We start from the raw sequence: 18,984 nt of genomic DNA on the forward strand, positions 1-18,984 counted from the left end.
TAAAAATATCTCTTACGAGTACATATACTGAACATTTGCAGGCATTGGTTCATCTTCATATTCTCTGTACTTTTCTGCCACGTCAAATAAATAAATGACACAATGGAAAAAACCTAAAACAAGTAGTCCTATTTCAAACCACATTTACTTACTAATAAAATTTCTTTATTGTGACACTTTCTCCAGTTTATAGGACCTCTCTCATATTCTATCTTGTCATATATAAACTCATAGTCATGTATGTCCTCTAACCATCTCATAACGGTTTCCAAACCACTTTTATCGGATGTAAAGTAAAAGCATGGATGGTTATGTAAAACGTCTAAAGTTTCTAAAGAGTCTCTCAAAGTCCAGTCTACTTGGTATTGAAAATCCCATGTGTTATAGAACGGTGGGTCCACCATAAAGAAAACATTTTCCTTGTCTTTATATTTTTCATACAACTCTGTCCAATGACATCTCACAAACTCTATACCCTCAATATATTTTTCTATGTCCTCTTTGAAAACATTTGTATAGTTGAGATATAAAACTTTTGACATAAGTGTTTCAATGTCATGAACTCTTATAGCACCACTATATAATAGTCTAGCAGATATACTATTCCAGTCTATATATTCTGCTTTTTTCAAAACCTCTCTCACAATATTTTTCTTATCTAATGGTATACGTTCCATCTTACCTATAGGTATCTTTTCTTTTAACTCTTTCAATATATTGTTTGTGTCTGGTATATGTTTGAGACGGTCCATATAGTTGTCGAAGTCATTGCATATAATCTTTGAGTCTGGGAATATTGTATGGCACAAATGGGATATATAGAAACTTCCACCGAACAAATCTACAAATGTTAGACCATTCGGTAGTTTCTTAAGTTCTCTCAATATAATATCTTTACATTTACTCTTATTTCCAAAGAACGGTAACGGTGGTTTTGTAAAATTCATTTATATATAATAATAAAAATGTTTTTACCTGAAAAGTGACAGAAAAGTGACAAAACATGAAAACATATATAATTTGTGAAAAGCGACACATTATATAATGTTTTCGACCCAGAAGAAGGCTTCTTCCCAGAAGCAATGGAGGAAGAAGAAGAGTCCTCCGAATAAAAACTTCATTTATACTAAACATCAACATCAGGGCTAGAAGGCACGAAGTGCCTGGAAGCCCCACTACCTTTTTTTTTTTTTTTTTTTTTTTTTTAATCTGAGTATTAAATTAAGTGATAAATTCGTTTGACACTACTTTAATTTTTAAATTCAAAAAATTATATGTGCTTCTTAAAATGACTCAAAAATTTTTATTATAAAATAATATATAATATTAAAAATCCCACAAAAATTTTTACTTTACATAATCGTACTTCCTCGACGATTAATTTCCACTCAATTTCTATCGTTGACCGAACTTAGCATGCAACAGTTCAGATGTTTCTTTAAAATGTTTTTCTGCTGCAATATGGAGAGCAGTAGATCCTTTTTCATTCTTTTCATTGATATTTGCACCATGTGAAATAAGAAGCTCGGCAATTTCTTTATTATAATGTTTTGCTGCAATATGGAGAGCGGTAGATCCTTTTTCATTCTTTTCATTGATATTTGCACCATGTGAAATAAGAAGCTCGGCAATTTCTTTATTATAATGTTTTGCTGCATTATGAAGAGCGGTAGATCCTTTTTCATTCTTTTCATTGATATTTGCACCATGTGAAATAAGAAGTTCGGCAATTTCTTTATGATTATGTTTTGCTGCAATATGAAGAGCGGTTTCTCCATCATTATCTTTTTCATTGAAATTTGCACCATATGAAATAAGAAGTTCAGCCGTTTCATTGCTATTATTTATTGCTGCATTATGAAGAGGTGTTTTTCCATTTTTATTTTTTACATTGAAATTTGCACCATGTGAAATAAGAAGTTCGGCAATTTCTTTACTATTATAAAATGATGCATCATGAAGAGCAGTAGTATAATTTTCGTTTTCATTGATATTTGCACCATGAGAAATAAGAAAATCAGCTATTTCTTTCCTATTATTTATTGCTGAATAATGAAGAGCAGTTCTTCCGAAATCATCTATTTTATCGACATTTGCACCATGTGAAATAAATAATTTGGCCATTTCTTTGTAATTTTGATTTGTTGCAATATGAAGAGCAGTTCTTCCATCAAGACCTCCTTCATTGATATTTGCATCATGTAAAATAAGAAGTTCAGCTATTTCTTTATGATTATTTTTTGTTGCATAATGAAGAGCAGTTTTTTCATAATTATCTTTTACATTGATATTTGCACCATATGAAATAAGAAGTTCAGCAATTTCTTTGTTATTACTTATTGCTGTATAATGAAGAGCGGTTTTTCCATCATTATCTTTTTCATTGATATTTGCACCATATGAAATAAGAAGTTCAGCAATTTCTTTGTTATTACTTATTGCTGTATAATGAAGAGCGGTTTCTCCGTCATTATTTTTTTCATTGATATTTGCACCATGTAAAATAAAAAGTTCAGCAATTTCTTTGTTATTATTTTGTGCTGTAATATGAAGAGCAGTTTCTCCATTTTCATCTTTTTCATTGATATTTGCGCCATGTGAAATAAGAAGTTCAGCTACTTCTTTGCTATTATTAAATGCTGCATTATGAAGAGCGGTTTTTCCATTTTTATCTTTTTCATTGATATTTGCATCATGTGAAATAAGAAGTTCAGCAATTTCTTTGTTATTATTTTTCGCTGTATTATGAAGAGCGGTTTCTCCGGTATAATCTTTTTCATTGGTATTTGCCCCATGTGAAATAAGAAGTTCAGCTACTTCTTTGCTATTATAATATGCCGCATGATGAAGAGGAGTTCTTTTGTAATTATCTTTTTCATTGATATTTGCGCCATGTGAAATAAGAAGTTCCGCAATTTCTTTGCTATTATAATATACCGCATGATGAAGAGCGGTTTCTCCGCTATCATCTTTTTCATTGATATTTGCACCATGTGAAATAAGAAGCTCGGCTACTTCTTTACTATCATTTACTGCCGCATGATGAAGAGGAGTTCTTTTGTAAATATCTTTTTCATTGATATTTGCACCAAGTGAAATGAAATATTTGCAAAGAGATGGAATGCTAAACAGAGATGAATAAACAAAACAGGTGTTAACATCATCAGTTTGATCAAAATAAACTAAAAAAGAATCAAGATTATTAAGAACTCCACAATAGAATAAATTGATCTCTATATTGTATTCATTCATCAAGAATGTAACAAAATCAATGTTGTGTGAAATAATAGCATTTTCCATGGATTCTTCACTTGGTGTTTGATGTTTCAAACATTCACTCATAATCTCTTGATTTCCTCCTAAAAATGAAATATCGAGACATGTTTGAGTTATTTCTGAGTCAATTTTCGTCCTTAATAATTTGAAACAATCAACAGCACCATGGTAACAGCATAACTCAAGTAATGAATATCCTTTCTGATCATTTGGAAATGGATATAAATCGCTTTCAAGTATTTGATTTTGATCAAATTCATCACTTTCCGTGAATGTGATGAATCTTTCTAAGTCATTGTACATGATTGCTTTGTAAATTGTATTTTCTGTATGAATTTCGAGATTTTCTGAGTTAATTTCTTCGAAATCATAAGATTTGTTTAAATTAATTCCATATTCTTTATAAAATAGGTAGGAAACAGCTAATGGAACTTTGAATGACTCTGTTACATGATAATTATCATAAATGAGTTTGGCAAGATATAAATATGACTTTGTATAGCGATTATTATATTGAATGATACATAAAATATCTTCCATTATTTTTTGGGGAAGATATTTATTTGAATCTATCAATTCCGTTTTGATCATTGTGTAAATCTTTTTTAATTCTTCATCATTATCACTTTTCAGCTGATACAAAGCATTATATGAATCTATGTAGTATTTGTAGATACTTCGCAGTTCACTGTATTTAGTTTGGTTAATATCAGACATTAAAAATGATTATTAGTCAAAAATTTTATTTTACATTTTACATTTGACATTTTACACACAATTTTAAATGATTATTAGTCAAAAATTTTATTTTACATTTTACATTTTACACGCAATTTTAAATGATTATTGGTCAAAAATTTTATTTTACATTTTACATTTTACACGCAATTTTAAATGATTATTGGTCAAAAATTTTATTTTACATTTTACATTTTACACACAATTTTAAATGATTATTAGTCAAAAATTAAATTGTGTGGAAATAGAACGTAGATGCAATTCTAGTTTTTTCATTGGAATTTTTGTAAATTATTTTCATGGAAATACGGAGGAATTAACAAGCATATCATGTGATTTATTGATCTGCAGTGTGAAGATATAAATATAATTTGGGGCAGCAGTGTGAAGATATATATTTCAGGTGGTTTCGCTTGCCCTTTCGGGAATTTTTATAAAAAAGAAGAAAGTAATGAAATAAAAGAAAAAAAAAGTAATTTACAATCTCATTTCACCTCTATGCCAGTCATGTGATGATTGTTTCATCTGTTTCTTTGCATCAAGTTTTGACTCCTTGTTGTAGTTATTGAATTGGTTGAGAGATCCTTTGTCGATGTGTTTCTTTGGAGCACTCTTTGGAGTGTTCTTCTTCTGTTGAGGAGCAGCTTTGACTTCTCTCTTTGCTCCTTTGTTTGCTGCTGCAGCCGCCATCAAGAAAGCCATTTCCTCGTCCTCGTCCATCTCTGGCTTCTTCTCTTTCTCTGGTTTAGAAGCAGCAGGTGGTGGTGGAGGTGGTGCAGAGATAACTGGTGCTGGAGGAACTTCGATCTCTCCATCTTCTTCGGAATCATCCATGAGATTGGCAAATGCGGACTTATGTGTCTCGATTACGTCGAGTTTCTCTTCGACCTTCTTTGGAGCGGCCTTCTGGGAGCGTGGTGCGGAAAGGAAGGCTTCGAAGAGTCCATCAGGGAATGGATACAAGACAGCTTTGAGGAAACTGTCTAATCTCTTTGTCTCGAGGTCTTTGACCTTGTCTTGCTCTAACGCGATGTGTATGGTTTCCATCTCCCTGAGTGTCACTCCAGTAACAATTTATAGCAAACTGAACGTCGTCTTTAACATCATATCCTTTACCTTTTTTCAAGGCGTGCCAATCCCAAAATTTATGCTTATGCCAACCTGCTTGAGATGTACTAAATCTACGTAGTGACTGTGTGCAGGTAGGTTTTCACCTGAAATCGTTTTACTTCCGCCTGTTTCCTTTGAAGAGTTTGCACAATACAAAAACCTGTCGACTATTTGAGTCCAAGTTCCAAAACCCAGAACTGTTTCTGGTCTGGTAGAGTTCATTGACGTATAAATAGAGCCTATAGGATATACTGTTTGAAGTATTTCTGTCTTTAACGTTTGAAGCTCTGTTTTGTCAGCTTTCTTATCTAACTCATCGTTAACATATGTTTTGTCAGCTTTTTTTATCTAACTCATCGTTAACATATGTTTTGTCAGCTTTTTTATCATATAAATCTTGAGCAGTGAATTTAACTTTGTTTTCATCCTCCATGACATAGACATTTCTACATCTAGTGTATTTCATCGTCGTTATGTCATCTCCCGATGTTAAACCTTGTGGAAAGTTAGGAGGTTTCCAATTTAATACATCCCCACCAGTTTCTTCAACCGTTCCTTCAATATTTTCTATACCAACAGTTGCGAAGAAATCGTGTGTATGAGTCTTTTTAGAATATTCTTTGTCAGCTCTTGTCACTTCACTTGACATTTTATTGTCAACATATGTTTTATCTGCTTTGTCATTAACATTGCTGTAGTTCATCTACGTCATAGATGTTATGTGTATGATGTTTTTGTGGGTATGTTCTATCTGTCCATGCGAGAATATAGTCTCTTGTTGCATCTACATACTCTTTGTCAGCTTTGTTGTCAATATCTGCTTTCAAAAGAGTTCATCTATAGGTTTCTCGTTTAAAGTTTTTTGTTGGATTTATACAAACAGTATGGTTCTTACTGTCTTGAAACAGAAACTCGTCTGTCAATGGGTTTATCGTCAGTTTTAAGTTTCCTTCTTTCAATGACTCAGATATCTTAGAATATTGAAAAGTTTGTTGTGTTCTTATTTAGAGCTTGTACAATTAGTTGTCGGTTGTGTTGTATTTCTCTCATAAGACGCTGTTTCTTTCGACATTTTTATTCTAGATAAAATATGCTTTCAATAGAAAAAGAAAATTCAAGAGTTGCTACAACTAAACCATTAGATGAACTTTTTACTAACGTCCGTCAAAAGTTTGAGACAGAGACCGTAAAGCATGAAGGCTATCGTTTTGACTACCCGTTAAGATGGTTAAGAGACCCATCCGTCACAAAAGCTATTGGCTTTCGTAGAATGAAGTTCATTTCAGAAGCCATACATGGTTTCCCATTTACGTCGCTTTTGAAGTTCGATACTATAACAAAGAAAAAAAAGTACGTATGAGAAATTTGAACAGGGAAAACTTTTACAAGTGAATTTGCTTGTAAACTTAGAAACAAAATCTTCAAGCTTTTCAAGAAAAAATAAACGATATCTATCTCGAATATGCAAAACAGTACAACATTGACGAAGGAGAGTACCATCTCGATATTATATATGACAGGAAAAATGCAACTGTTAAAATCAATAGAATAGAAGACCTTGGAGAAGACGTTTATATTTCTACAAAATATAACAACTTGGCATGGTATAGGTTTCTGAGGATGTTAAATCAGCCTGCAGAATATCCAGTACACCCGGACTTTTATGAAGTCGAAAACCCTAATGGAACATATGAAAATTTTTCGACTCAGATGCTATTATAGTTCATGCTTCATTTTCTGGCGCCCAAAACTCTTTTTTATGCTTGGCAAATGACTTTTACGAAAAACCTACAAAGCTATATTGAACCACCGAGTGGAAGTATTTCAGACTTTCAAGTATGGTTTACAACAGATGGAAGAAAGAGAATAGTTCCATTATACCATGCGTTTTACTTAGAACTTAGTCTCATATACAACTACTATCGAACAGTAAAAATATAATTTTTAATACGGTTGAGGTGTTGGATTTGGTTGCCAACTAGACTGTGGTGCAGGTTCAGGCTGTTGTATAACAGGAGCTTGTTCTTCTGGTTCAGGGTCTTTAGGTATAATACCAACGAACTGACCTACTCTTTTTACCAATATTTTTGACTCCGTTCCAAATTCCTCTTCCTACGGTTTTTATTCCATTCCATATACCTCTTCAACATTTCGAAAGAAGTTTCCAATACTACTGAAGAAACCCATTTTACTATATGTAAAAAATCTAATGTCACCTAGTCTCTTACGTTTCCTTCTGAGTTCCATTGCATTCTTTAACTGGAGCTCATACATTCTATTTCTCCTCTGGTAGAAAACATACTCTGGGTCAACTCCTGTGTTCGCGTCATCTGCATAGAGTTGTTTATATCCCACTTCAGGGTTTGTATAAAACTCTTTCCATCTCATATTTTGCATACCATGGTGGCAAACCTAACGCAGCGTCATTTGACATGGCAGTTTGCATTTGTACATCTGTTGGCACTTGACCATAGTTTGCCATTGCAGTTTGTATTCTAACTTCATTTGGAATATTCTCTGGGTTTGGTTGTCCAGGTTGCTGTGCATTCGCTAAGTTCTGTGCGTCCATTTAATATTAGATAAAAATATCTCTTACGAGTACATATACTGAACATTTGCAGGCATTGGTTCATCTTCATATTCTCTGTACTTTTCTGCCACGTCAAATAAATAAATGACACAATGGAAAAAACCTAAAAACAAGTAGTCCTATTTCAAACCACACTTACTTACTAATAAAATTTCTTTATGTGACACTTTCTCCAGTTTATAGGACCTCTCTCATATTCTATCTTGTCATATATAAACTCATAGTCATGTATGTCCTCTAACCATCTCATAACGGTTTCCAAACCACTTTTATCGGATGTAAAGTAAAAGCATGGATGGTTATGTAAAACGTCTAAAGTTTCTAAAGAGTCTCTCAAAGTCCAGTCTACTTGGTATTGAAAATCCCATGTGTTATAGAACGTGGGTCCACCATAAAGAAAACATTTTCCTTGTCTTTATATTTTTCATACAACTCTGTCCAATGACATCTCACAAACTCTATACCCTCAATATATTTTTCTATGTCCTCTTTGAAAACATTTGTATAGTTGAGATATAAAACTTTTGACATAAGTGTTTCAATGTCATGAACTCTTATAGCACCACTATATAATAGTCTAGCAGATATACTATTCCAGTCTATATATTCTGCTTTTTTCAAAACCTCTCTCACAATATTTTTTCTTATCTAATGGTATACGTTCCATCTTACCTATAGGTATCTTTTCTTTTAACTCTTTCAATATATGTTTGTGTCTGGTATATGTTTGAGACGGTCCATATAGTTGTCGAAGTCATTGCATATAATCTTTGAGTCTGGGAATATTGTATGGCACAAATGGGATATATAGAAACTTCCACCGAACAAATCTACAAATGTTAGACCATTCGGTAGTTTCTTAAGTTCTCTCAATATAATATCTTTACATTTACTCTTATTTCCAAAGAACGGTAAGGTGGTTTTGTAAAATTCATTTATATATAATAATAAAAATGTTTTACCTGAAAAGTGACAGAAAAGTGACAAAACATGAAAACATATATAATTTGTGAAAAGCGACACATTATATAATGTTTTCGACCCAGAAGAAGGCTTCTTCCCAGAAGCAATGGAGGAAGAAGAAGAGTCCTCCGAATAAAAACTTCATTTATACTAAACATCAACATCAGGGCTAGAAGGCACGAAGTGCCTGGAAGCCCACTACCTTTTTTTTTTTTTTTTTTTTTTTTTTAATCTGAGTATTAAATTAAGTGATAAATTCGTTTGACACTACTTTAATTTTTAAATTCAAAAATTATATGTGCTTCTTAAAATGACTCAAAAAATTTTATTATAAAATAATATATAATATTAAAAATCCCACAAAAATTTTTACTTTACATAATCGTACTTCCTCGACGATTAATTTCCACTCAATTTCTATCGTTGACCGAACTTAGCATGCAACAGTTCAGATGTTCTTTAAAATGTTTTTCTGCTGCAATATGGAGAGCAGTAGATCCTTTTTCATTCTTTTCATTGATATTTGCACCATGTGAAATAAGAAGCTCGGCAATTTCTTTATTATAATGTTTTGCTGCATTATGAAGAGCGGTAGATCCTTTTTCATTCTTTTCATTGATATTTGCACCATGTGAAATAAGAAGCTCGGCAATTTTCTTATTATAATGTTTTTGCTGCATTATGAAGAGCGGTAGATCCTTTTTCATTCTTTTCATTGATATTTGCACCATGTGAAATAAGAAGTTCGGCAATTTCTTTATGATTATGTTTTGCTGCAATATGAAGAGCGGTTTCTCCATCATTATCTTTTTCATTGAAATTTGCACCATATGAAATAAGAAGTTCAGCCGTTTCATTGCTATTATTTATTGCTGCATTATGAAGAGGTGTTTTTCCATTTTTATTTTTTACATTGAAATTTGCACCATGTGAAATAAGAAGTTCGGCAATTTCTTTACATATTTAAATGATGCATCATGAAGAGCAGTAGTATAATTTTCGTTTTCATTGATATTTGCACCATGAGAAATAAGAAAATCAGCTATTTCTTTCCTATTATTTATTGCTGAATAATGAAGAGCAGTTCTTCCGAAATCATCTATTTTATCGACATTTGCACCATGTGAAATAAATAATTTGGCCATTTCTTTGTAATTTTGATTTGTTGCAATATGAAGAGCAGTTCTTCCATCAAGACCTCCTTCATTGATATTTGCATCATGTAAAATAAGAAGTTCAGCTATTTCTTTATGAATTATTTTGTTGCATAATGAAGAGCAGTTTTTTCATAATTATCTTTTACATTGATATTTGCACCATATGAAATAAGAAGTTCAGCAATTTCTTTGTTATTACTTATTGCTGTATAATGAAGAGCGGTTTTTCCATCATTATCTTTTTCATTGATATTTGCACCATATGAAATAAGAAGTTCAGCAATTTCTTTGTTATTACTTATTGCTGTATAATGAAGAGCGGTTTCTCCGTCATATTTTTTTTCATTGATATTTGCACCATGTAAAATAAAAAGTTCAGCAATTTCTTTGTTATTATTTTGTGCTGTAATATGAAGAAACATCGAAAGGCATGTCATAAAACGTTCTTCTTCTAACCTCTCTAGTCCTGTTTGGATAATTGGCACGTGCTGTTTCCAAATCCATTTCGTAGCGAAGACCAGACAATTTGTCATAGACTTTTATGGGTCTTTCCCTTCCTATATTTAAAATTCTTCGAAACTCTCCAACCATATCTTTGTAACTCTGCTTTTATTCTAGCAGACTTTCTATCCATTCTATATGGGGGCATTTTTATAAAAATAAAAAAATTTTTTTTTTACTTTACATAACGCTGCTGCCATAAGTTCTTTGACGCCAACCCATACCAGCTAATGAAGGTTGACTTGGTTTAGTTTGGAAACTAAACTTTGGTTTTGGTTATCTTCAGTTTTTGGTTTTTCTTCTTCTATCGGTTTTTCGTCACTTTTCGGTTCCTCTGACTTTACTTCACTTGCAGGAACAGTTGTGTCGTCAACATCTTCATAAATATCATATGCCATTTGTTTTTGTTTTCCTTTCAACTTTTTGTGTTTGTTGTAAAGTTTAGAATATTTCGACTCTAAGTCAATGAGATGTTCTATAATGAACTGTTGGTCAGTGAAGTAAACTTTTCCATCTGTTGTCTCGAAAGCTCCTTCAGACTTCAATATTTTATTTGTGAGAGTCTGTTTCTTTTTTGAGATACTAGCCGTTCCATTTCTATGAAAGTGACTTTATAGTTAGGGTTTGTATTTCCAGACCTGGCACTTTCTATTATTGAATTTTTCTCTTCATCTGTAAGTTCTTTGACAGGTTTTGACAATGGTTCTGAACTTTTTGTTTGTGGTGTCAAATCTACTGTTTCAACTTCTTCGGTCATTTCATCTCAGTAAAAAATTTTAGTTTGGTTTGTTTTCAACTAGTTGTTTAGGTTTTTTAAGTCGGTCTAAAACTTCCTGAGGTATAGGAAAAACTTTACAAACACGTGGTGTAACTGCTGGAAGCCGACAAATCCATCTTGAACTCATTTGTCTCAATGCTGTATTGTTCATTTCATCTCAGTAAAAAAATTTACATTCCCCACGTTTGAGGCGGTTGAGGTTGGTTATTGTTTACCCACTGTTGTGCATGGTTATATCTCTGTTAAAGAATCTTTCACTTGGTCCATATAGTGTCCTGCTTGGTTATAGTAGTCATTGCTTTGTTATAATAGTTTCCTGCTTGTCTTCCTACATTGTCCATCATCCTTGAACTTTTCCTCTTGTTTCAGGATTTTGGAATAAGATTTGTTGCATCTCGTGCTACATCCCAACCTTTCTGTACAGTTTGTATAATAGGTTGTGCTTTCTCTTTAAGTATACTAATGTACTCAAAATCTTCCTTCCAACTCCAAATACACCTCTGGCTATTGTTCCCACTGCGGGTAAAAATCTAGATGCGACTCCTGCTAATGCGCCAAATAAACCCATTTCTTATAGGGTAAAAAATGACGAATCCGAACAAGGACCCCCTATGTTTCTAAAGCGACAAAGAAAGCACTCATGATAAAAATCTTTAGTTCAACACCAAATGCTTGGTTTATGGATATCTTGGAAAACATTCCGAGAGTTAGAACAGATGGACCTCCATACTGGTTAATATTTGTTGGTCAAAACACAAGATACTGTGAAGCCATACCATTATGGTCCAAAAATATTTTAGATGTGAAAACTGCTTTGACAATATTCGTTGACAAATACCATCCAACAAAACTGACATCTGACTGTGAAAGTTCTTTCAAATCAGATGATGTAAAAAACTATCTGCGTTCAAAAAATGTAAACCAATATTTCATTGTCGACCAAAACCATTCTGCTCTTGGTGTCATTGACGGTTGTATAAAAATGTTAAGAGACTTAAACCAACCACAAGGTGGTGAAGCAAATGAAATGTCATATGACGACAAGTATAGACACTTCTCCATGGCAAAGATGAGACAAGTTTTAAATATTTACAATAACCGTAAACAAAAAGGTTTGGGAAACCACTCCCCCGAAGAAATGAAAAACAACCCTGACTTAGAGAAAGACTATATATTTAATAATTTAGTCAAAAGAGACAAACAAGAAAGAATGCCGGGCTTCAAACTTCAGAAAGGTGACAAAGTAAAAATAGAAATACCTAAACGCGACCCATATGAAAATACTATTGACTATGACAACAATGGGAACCGACAGGTACTCACATTCGTGTTCGTAAAAATAGAAGAAAGTATACAAGAGAATATTATGAAGTTTTAGGCAAACATGGCAAAATGTACACACTGCAAGCAGAAGATAAAACTACTATTGCCAGACCTCGTTTCAAACTTGTCAAAGTTCAAGGTGGTATACTTTCAAAGACAGTTCCTAACAAATATAAGACAACTCCTGACGAATATGCTAAAGAAGTTGAAAATGACGACTAAGCAATTCTATACCATGCGTAAACTGTCATGTAAGGTGGCATGTATTCTTTACTTTGTCCCGTTGTTTGCGTATATCCTGAAACGAAATGTGTATGGTTTCCTTCTCCCTGCGTGTCATCCCAGTAACAATTTATAGCAAACTTAACGTCGTCTTTAACATCATATCCTTGACCTTTTGTCATTCCTGACAATCCCAATATCTATGCTTATGCCAACCTGCTTGAGATGTACTTAAATCTATGTAGTGACTGTGTGCAGGTAAATTTTCACCTGAAATCGTTTTACTTCCCCCTGTTTCCTTTGAAGAGTTTGCACAATACAAAAACCTGTCGACTATTTGTTCCCATGCACCAACACCAAACATTACTTGAGGACCTCTTGCTTCCATAGATGTATAAATAGAACCTACTGGGTTCATTAAATCAAACATATGAGATATTATAGGATTGTCTCTTTTGAACTTAAAATATAGTGCAACTATTTCAGGTTTTTCTGGTTTGTGTCAGAATATTTTTTATAATATAATTTATGTTTTCAGGGTAGGTAAAGTCTTGACTATAATATTTATTTCTGTCATCTGTATAATAATATACTATTCTCGTTTTTTTCTATTGCATTATATCTTTTATATCTATAATAATCTAAATATAATGTTAGCTTTTGTTCATCTACATGTGGTGTTCTGTCGTCATCTCCATAGTCATAATAATATGGTGCTGGAGCTGGGTCAGGCAATGTCATATCTGCCATTTCATAAACTCTTAAATATTTCTTTTGTTCGTCTCCATATAAGTTTAAGTAGCAGTTGTTGTCTAATGGAACTTTAACTTGTGTACCATCATTCTTTTTATAGCTTACATACATTTCATTGTTATTTTTCGGAATGAGTTTATACCGTGTACCATTTTCTAAGGACTGTACCAACTGCCATCTAAAATATTTATTTTCTTCATTGACAGAAAAGTCACCAACAATAGTTTCAATATTTTTTGTTCCTAGCAAACTTTGGTATATTTCATTGACATATGTTTTATCTGCTTTATTTTCAAGGCTAACGTTTAAGTCTGTTATTTCAGAAGATGTATGTGTATGTCCAACGTCACTTTTCCTGTTTAAGGTTTCTTGTAAGTTTGTAATATTTGCAATGGTATGTGTATGTCCAACGTCACTTTTCCTGTTTAAGGTTTCTTGTAAGTTTGTAATATTTGCAATGGTATGTGTATGTCCAACGTCACTTTTCCTGTTTAAGGTTTCTTGTAAGTTTGTAATATTTACAATGGTATGTGCATGTCCAACGTCACTTTTCCTGTTTAAGGTTTTTTGTAAGTTTGTAATATTTACAATGGTATGTGTATGTCCAACGTCACTTTTCCTGTTTAAGGTTTCTTGTAAGTTTGTAATATTTGCAATGGTATGTGTATGAGTCTTATCTGCTTTTGTCTCTAATGTTTCCTTAAGACTTGGTATTTGGTTAATATAATGTATATGAGTCTTTTTAGAATATTCGTTTTCAGCTCTTGTCACTTCACTTGACATTTTATTGTCAACATATGTTTTGTCTGCTAGTTCAGGATGAGTATGTTCTTTTGTTGCATAAGCATTGTTAGCTCTTTCTTCTTCTTTTGCTATTGCATCGTCTACATATTCTTTGTCAGCTTTGTTGTCAACATCTGCCTTCAAAAGAAGTTCATTTATAGGTTTCTCGTTTAAAGTTCCTTTTGTTGGATTTATACAGACAGTATGGTTCTTATTGTCTTGAAACAGAAACTCATCTGTCATTGGGTTTAATGTCAGTTTTAAGTTTCCATCCTTCAATGACTCAGATATCTTAGAATAGTTTGAAAAGTTTGTTGTGTTCTTATTTAGAGCTTGCATAATGAGTTGTCGGTTGTGTTGTATTTCTCTCATAGACGCTGTTTCATTTGACATTTTTATTATAGATAAAATATGCTTCCAATAGAAAAAGAAAATTCTAGAGTTGCTACAACTAAACCATTAGATGAACTTTTTACTAATGTCGGTCAAAAGTTTGAGACAGATACCGTAAAGCATGAAGGCTATCGTTTTGACTACCCATTAAGATGGTTAAGAGACCCATCTGTCACAAAAGCTATTGGCTTTCGTAGAATGAAGTTCATTTCAGAAGCCATACATGGTTTCCCATTTACGGTCGGTTTTGAAGTTCGATACTATAACAAAGAAAAACGTATGTATGAGAAATTTGAACAGGGAAAACTTTTACAAGTTAATTTGCTTATAAACTTAGAAACAACTCTTCAAGCTTTTCAAGAAAAAATAAACGATATCTATATTGAATATGCAAACCAGTTTAACATTGACGAAGGAGAATACCATCTCGATATTATTTATGACAGGAAAAATGCAACTGTTAAAATTAATAAAATAGAAGACCTTGGAGAAAACGTTTATATTTCTACAAAATATAACAACTTGCCATGGTATAGATTTATGAGGATGTTAAATCAGCCTGCAGCATATCCAGTACACCCGGACTATTATGAAGTCGAAAACCCTAATGGAACATATGAAAATATTTTCGACCCAGATACTATTATTGTTCATGCTTCATTTTCTGGTGCGCAAAACTCTTTCTTATGTCTGATGAATGACTTTTACGAAAAACCTACAAAGTTATATGAACCACCAAGTGGAAGTATTTCAGACTTTCAAGTATGGTTTACTACAGATGGAAGAAAAAGAATAATTCCATTATACCATGCGTTTTACTTAGAACTTAGTTTCATATACAACTACTATCGAACGGTAAAAATATAATTTTTTAATACGGTTGAGGTGTTGGATTTGGTTGCCAACTAGACCGTGGTGCAGGTTCAGGCTGTTGTATAACAGGAGCTTGTTCTTCTGGTTCAGGGTCTTTAGGTATAATACCAACGAACTGACCTACTCTTTTACCAATATTTTTGACTCCGTTCCAAATTCCTTTTCCTACGGTTTTTATTCCATTCCATATACCTCTTCCAACTCTTCTGAAGAAGTTTCCAATACTACTGAAGAAACCCATTTTACTATATGTAAAAATCTAATGTCCGCCTAGTCTCTTACGTTTCCTGTTGAGTTCCATAGCATTCTTTAACTGGAGCTCATACATTCTGTTTCTCCTCTGGTAGAAAACATATTCTGGGTCAACTCCTGTGTTCGCGTCATCTGCATAAAGTTGTTTATATCCCACTTCAGGGTTTGTATAAAACTCTTTCCATCTCATATTTGCATACCATGGTGGCAAACCTAACACAGCGTCATTTGACGTGGCAGTTTGCATTTGTACATCTGTTGGCACTTGACCATAGTTTGCCATTGCAGTTTGTATTCTAACTTCATTTGGAATATTCTCTGGGTTTGGTTGTCCAGGTTGCTGTGCATTCGCTAAGTTCTGTGCGTCCATTTAATATTCGATAAAAATATCTCTTACGAGTACATATACTGAACATTTGCAGGCATTGGTTCATCTTCATATTCTCTGTACTTTTCTGCCACGTCAAATAAATAAATGACACAATGGAAAAAACCTAAAACTAACAATCCGATTTCAAACCACATTTACTTACTAATAAAATTTCTTTATTGTGACACTTTCTCCAGTTTATAGGACCTCTCTCATATTCTATCTTGTCATATATAAACTCATAGTCATGTATGTCCTCTAACCATCTCATAACGGTTTCCAAACCACTTTTATCGGATGTAAAGTAAAAGCATGGATGGTTATGTATAACGTCTAAAGTTTCTAAAGAGTCTCTCAAAGTCCAGTCTACTTGGTATTGAAAATCCCATGTGTTATAGAACGGCGGGGCCACTATAAAGAAAAAACATTTTCCTTGTCTTTATTATTTTTCATACAACTCTGTCCAACGACATCTCACAAACTCTATACCCTCAATATATTTTTCTATGTTCTCTTTGAAAACATTTGTATAGTTAAGATATAAAACTTTTGACATAAGTGTTTCAATGTCATGAACTCTTATAGCACCACTATATAATAGTCTAGCAGATATACTATCCCAGTCTATATATTCTGCTTTTTTCAAAACCTCTCTCACAATATTTTTTTATCTAATGGTATACGTTCCATCTTACCTATAGGTATCTTTTCTTTTAACTCTTTCAATATATTGTTTGTGTCTGGTATATGTTTGACGGTCCATATAGTTGTCGAAGTCATTGCATATAATCTTTGAGTCTGGGAATATGTATGACATAAATGGATATATAGAAACTTCCACCGAACAAATCTACAAATGTTAGACCATTCGGGTAGTTTCTTACTCTCAATATAATATCTTTACATCTACTCTTATTTCCAAAGAACGGTAACGGTGGTTTTGTAAAATTCATTTATATATAATAATAAAAATGTTTTTACCCGAAAAGTGACAGAAAAGTGACAAAGCATGAAAACATATATAATTTGTGAAAAGCGACACATTATATAATGTTTTCGACCCAGAAGAAGGCTTCTTCCCAGAAGCAATGGAGGAAGAAGAAGAGTCCTCCGAATTCACACCAGAAGACTAACAATTTTCCGAATAAAAACTTCATTTATACTAAACATCTTCGGGGCTAGAGGGCGCAACGCGCCTGGAAGCCCCACTCACCTGACCTCTTCATGATTGATAATAAATAAAACAACAGTCCTCTTAGCATTTTGGCCAGCCAAATTTTCAGATTTATCAAACAAAATTATTGAATACTTTTCTTTGTGAATGAATTAAGAGGCCAATCAAAAAAATGTTAATCATAATTTAATGATATATGAACTTTCCATGTGATTTATAACATATATGAAATAATCCCATTTTTATACTAAATTCTAATTAAATTGAGAGGAATTTTTCCTCTATCTGAATTTTACTTGATAATTCTATTTATTATTGAATGTAAGTCTTTTCTCTTCGATAGGAATTGAAATTTATGGCATATTCAAATAAAACCGAAAAGATAGAAGATATTGCTATTTCAACTTATACTTACTAAAATATTTTGCACCCATAAAGGTACATTCACTAGGCGATAACAGTAAAATGGGATGAAAATAGGATAAATAGCATCCCTATATAGTGCCTAACAATATTTATACGGGCCAAAAAATTTGGCTAGAGATTTGGCGAGTTATAAAACTTAGAAAATTGAGAGGGATTTTTATTTTTGAATTTTTTTGGAAAGTTAAAATTGCGATTAAAAATCGATTTCCAGGAGAACTAAGCATCTCATCATATATTTAAATCGATAAAAATATTAAACAATAGTTGAATAGTATAACAACGTGAAATTATGGCTGAATCTACAGAAAAAATGAACATATTTGACATTTTTGAAAATTCATACGTTAGATGGTGACAGACTCATAAACTATACTTTAGCTAAGATTGATATATGGTTTCAACAACACATGGTTAAAATCGTAAAAATATTTTAGATTTAAAAAAGATATATATGGTAATATAATGGAACAAAGTCAACAAATAGCATGTTAAATATGTTATAATTAACTTTTTATTAGATCCAATAGAGATCGAATGGTTTCCAGCTTTATGGTTAAATATTTTCTTTTCGAGCTTCTCTTTAACTGTTGTATTAAGGTTGTAAATTTTTAATGCTAGAAACTATGGAATCTTCTTTGCTGCTGCATTTTTCTTGAGAGTTCTTGCAATTTCGAATAGATCTGCGCATTGTATGAAATGGAGGCTTTAAAATATCTTGAAAACAGAATAGGACTGCTTTTCCAAAGGAATGCTGACTTGTAAATCAGAGAGTTTCAAAATTGACAGCAAGATTATCATCATAACTTTCGATTTTGCTGCGAAAAAGGAAGACAAGTAATTAACAAATCATTTACTGTTGTTCATCAAAAGAAGAAAACTTTGATAACAACTAATGATGATAAAATCAAGCTATCTTTTAATATTTTAAATTAATAAGACATTCAAAATATTTGAATGGTTTAAAATATTTAGAGGTAGGGCAACGATAGATCAAAAAGGCTTCTCTGATAGATTTCCTTGCCTTTTGGATATGCTATAATATATAGCCTAGCATGATAGGATATGATGTCAAAAGTTAGAACATAACTTAGGATCTTGAGAAAAATGAAAAACAAAAATTACATAAAAAAAGAAAAATTTTATCTAATTTGTTTTTTTGGACCGAATAAGTAATTTTATTGAATTTCAATACGACACATAGATTTTATTATTAGTAATAAATATAATGGTTTACTATTAACAAGGAACCTAAACTAATGAAAATTTGATTTCAAATATTGTATATGATTATCATAGATTACC

At 32.4% G+C, this 18,984-nt stretch overlaps 5 protein-coding genes and 1 pseudogene across 6 annotated transcripts, besides 4 other annotated features; 2 read left to right on the forward strand and 4 right to left on the reverse strand.

Moving 5' to 3' along the window:
* Positions 1–1,206: part of a mobile genetic element that runs on past the window's edge.
* On the reverse strand, positions 374–947 carry TVAGG3_0707760 (phage tail repeat-like family; the record flags this gene model as incomplete). Its single annotated transcript, XM_051243640.1, has 1 exon — positions 374–947. A coding segment is annotated over one exon (574 nt), but the record flags the coding sequence as incomplete, so codon positions are not given.
* Positions 1,207–1,395: 189 nt separating the features above from the next.
* TVAGG3_0707770 (Ankyrin repeat family) lies at positions 1,396–3,993 on the reverse strand (the record flags this gene model as incomplete). Its single annotated transcript, XM_001318387.1, has 1 exon — positions 1,396–3,993. One exon carries the CDS (start codon positions 3,991–3,993, stop codon positions 1,396–1,398), a length of 2,598 nt encoding a protein of 865 aa, XP_001318422.1.
* A 427-nt stretch (positions 3,994–4,420) lies between these two features.
* TVAGG3_0707780 (uncharacterized protein) lies at positions 4,421–5,061 on the reverse strand (the record flags this gene model as incomplete). The annotated part of the gene is made up of 1 exon (XM_001318386.2): positions 4,492–5,061. One exon carries the CDS (start codon positions 5,059–5,061, stop codon positions 4,492–4,494), a length of 570 nt encoding a protein of 189 aa, XP_001318421.2.
* Positions 5,035–8,902: a mobile genetic element.
* A 2,851-nt stretch (positions 8,903–11,753) lies between these two features.
* Positions 11,754–14,080: a mobile genetic element.
* On the forward strand, positions 11,793–12,658 carry TVAGG3_0707810 (annotated as a pseudogene). The gene has a single exon. A coding segment is annotated over exon 1 (866 nt).
* Positions 14,081–14,605: 525 nt separating the features above from the next.
* On the forward strand, positions 14,606–14,918 carry TVAGG3_0707820 (uncharacterized protein; the record flags this gene model as incomplete). The annotated part of the gene is made up of 1 exon (XM_051243641.1): positions 14,606–14,918. A coding segment is annotated over one exon (313 nt), but the record flags the coding sequence as incomplete, so codon positions are not given.
* A 540-nt stretch (positions 14,919–15,458) lies between these two features.
* Positions 15,459–15,701, reverse strand: TVAGG3_0707830 (serine threonine-protein phosphatase family; the record flags this gene model as incomplete). The annotated part of the gene is made up of 1 exon (XM_051243642.1): positions 15,459–15,701. One exon carries the CDS (start codon positions 15,699–15,701, stop codon positions 15,459–15,461), a length of 243 nt encoding a protein of 80 aa, XP_051090229.1.
* A 1,989-nt stretch (positions 15,702–17,690) lies between these two features.
* Positions 17,691–18,652: a mobile genetic element.
* Between the last annotated feature and the right edge of the window lie 332 nt (positions 18,653–18,984).

This window comes from Trichomonas vaginalis, chromosome III, assembly GCF_026262505.1.
Source record: "Trichomonas vaginalis G3 chromosome III, whole genome shotgun sequence".
In the NCBI taxonomy this organism is placed as follows: Eukaryota; Parabasalia; order Trichomonadida; family Trichomonadidae; genus Trichomonas; species Trichomonas vaginalis.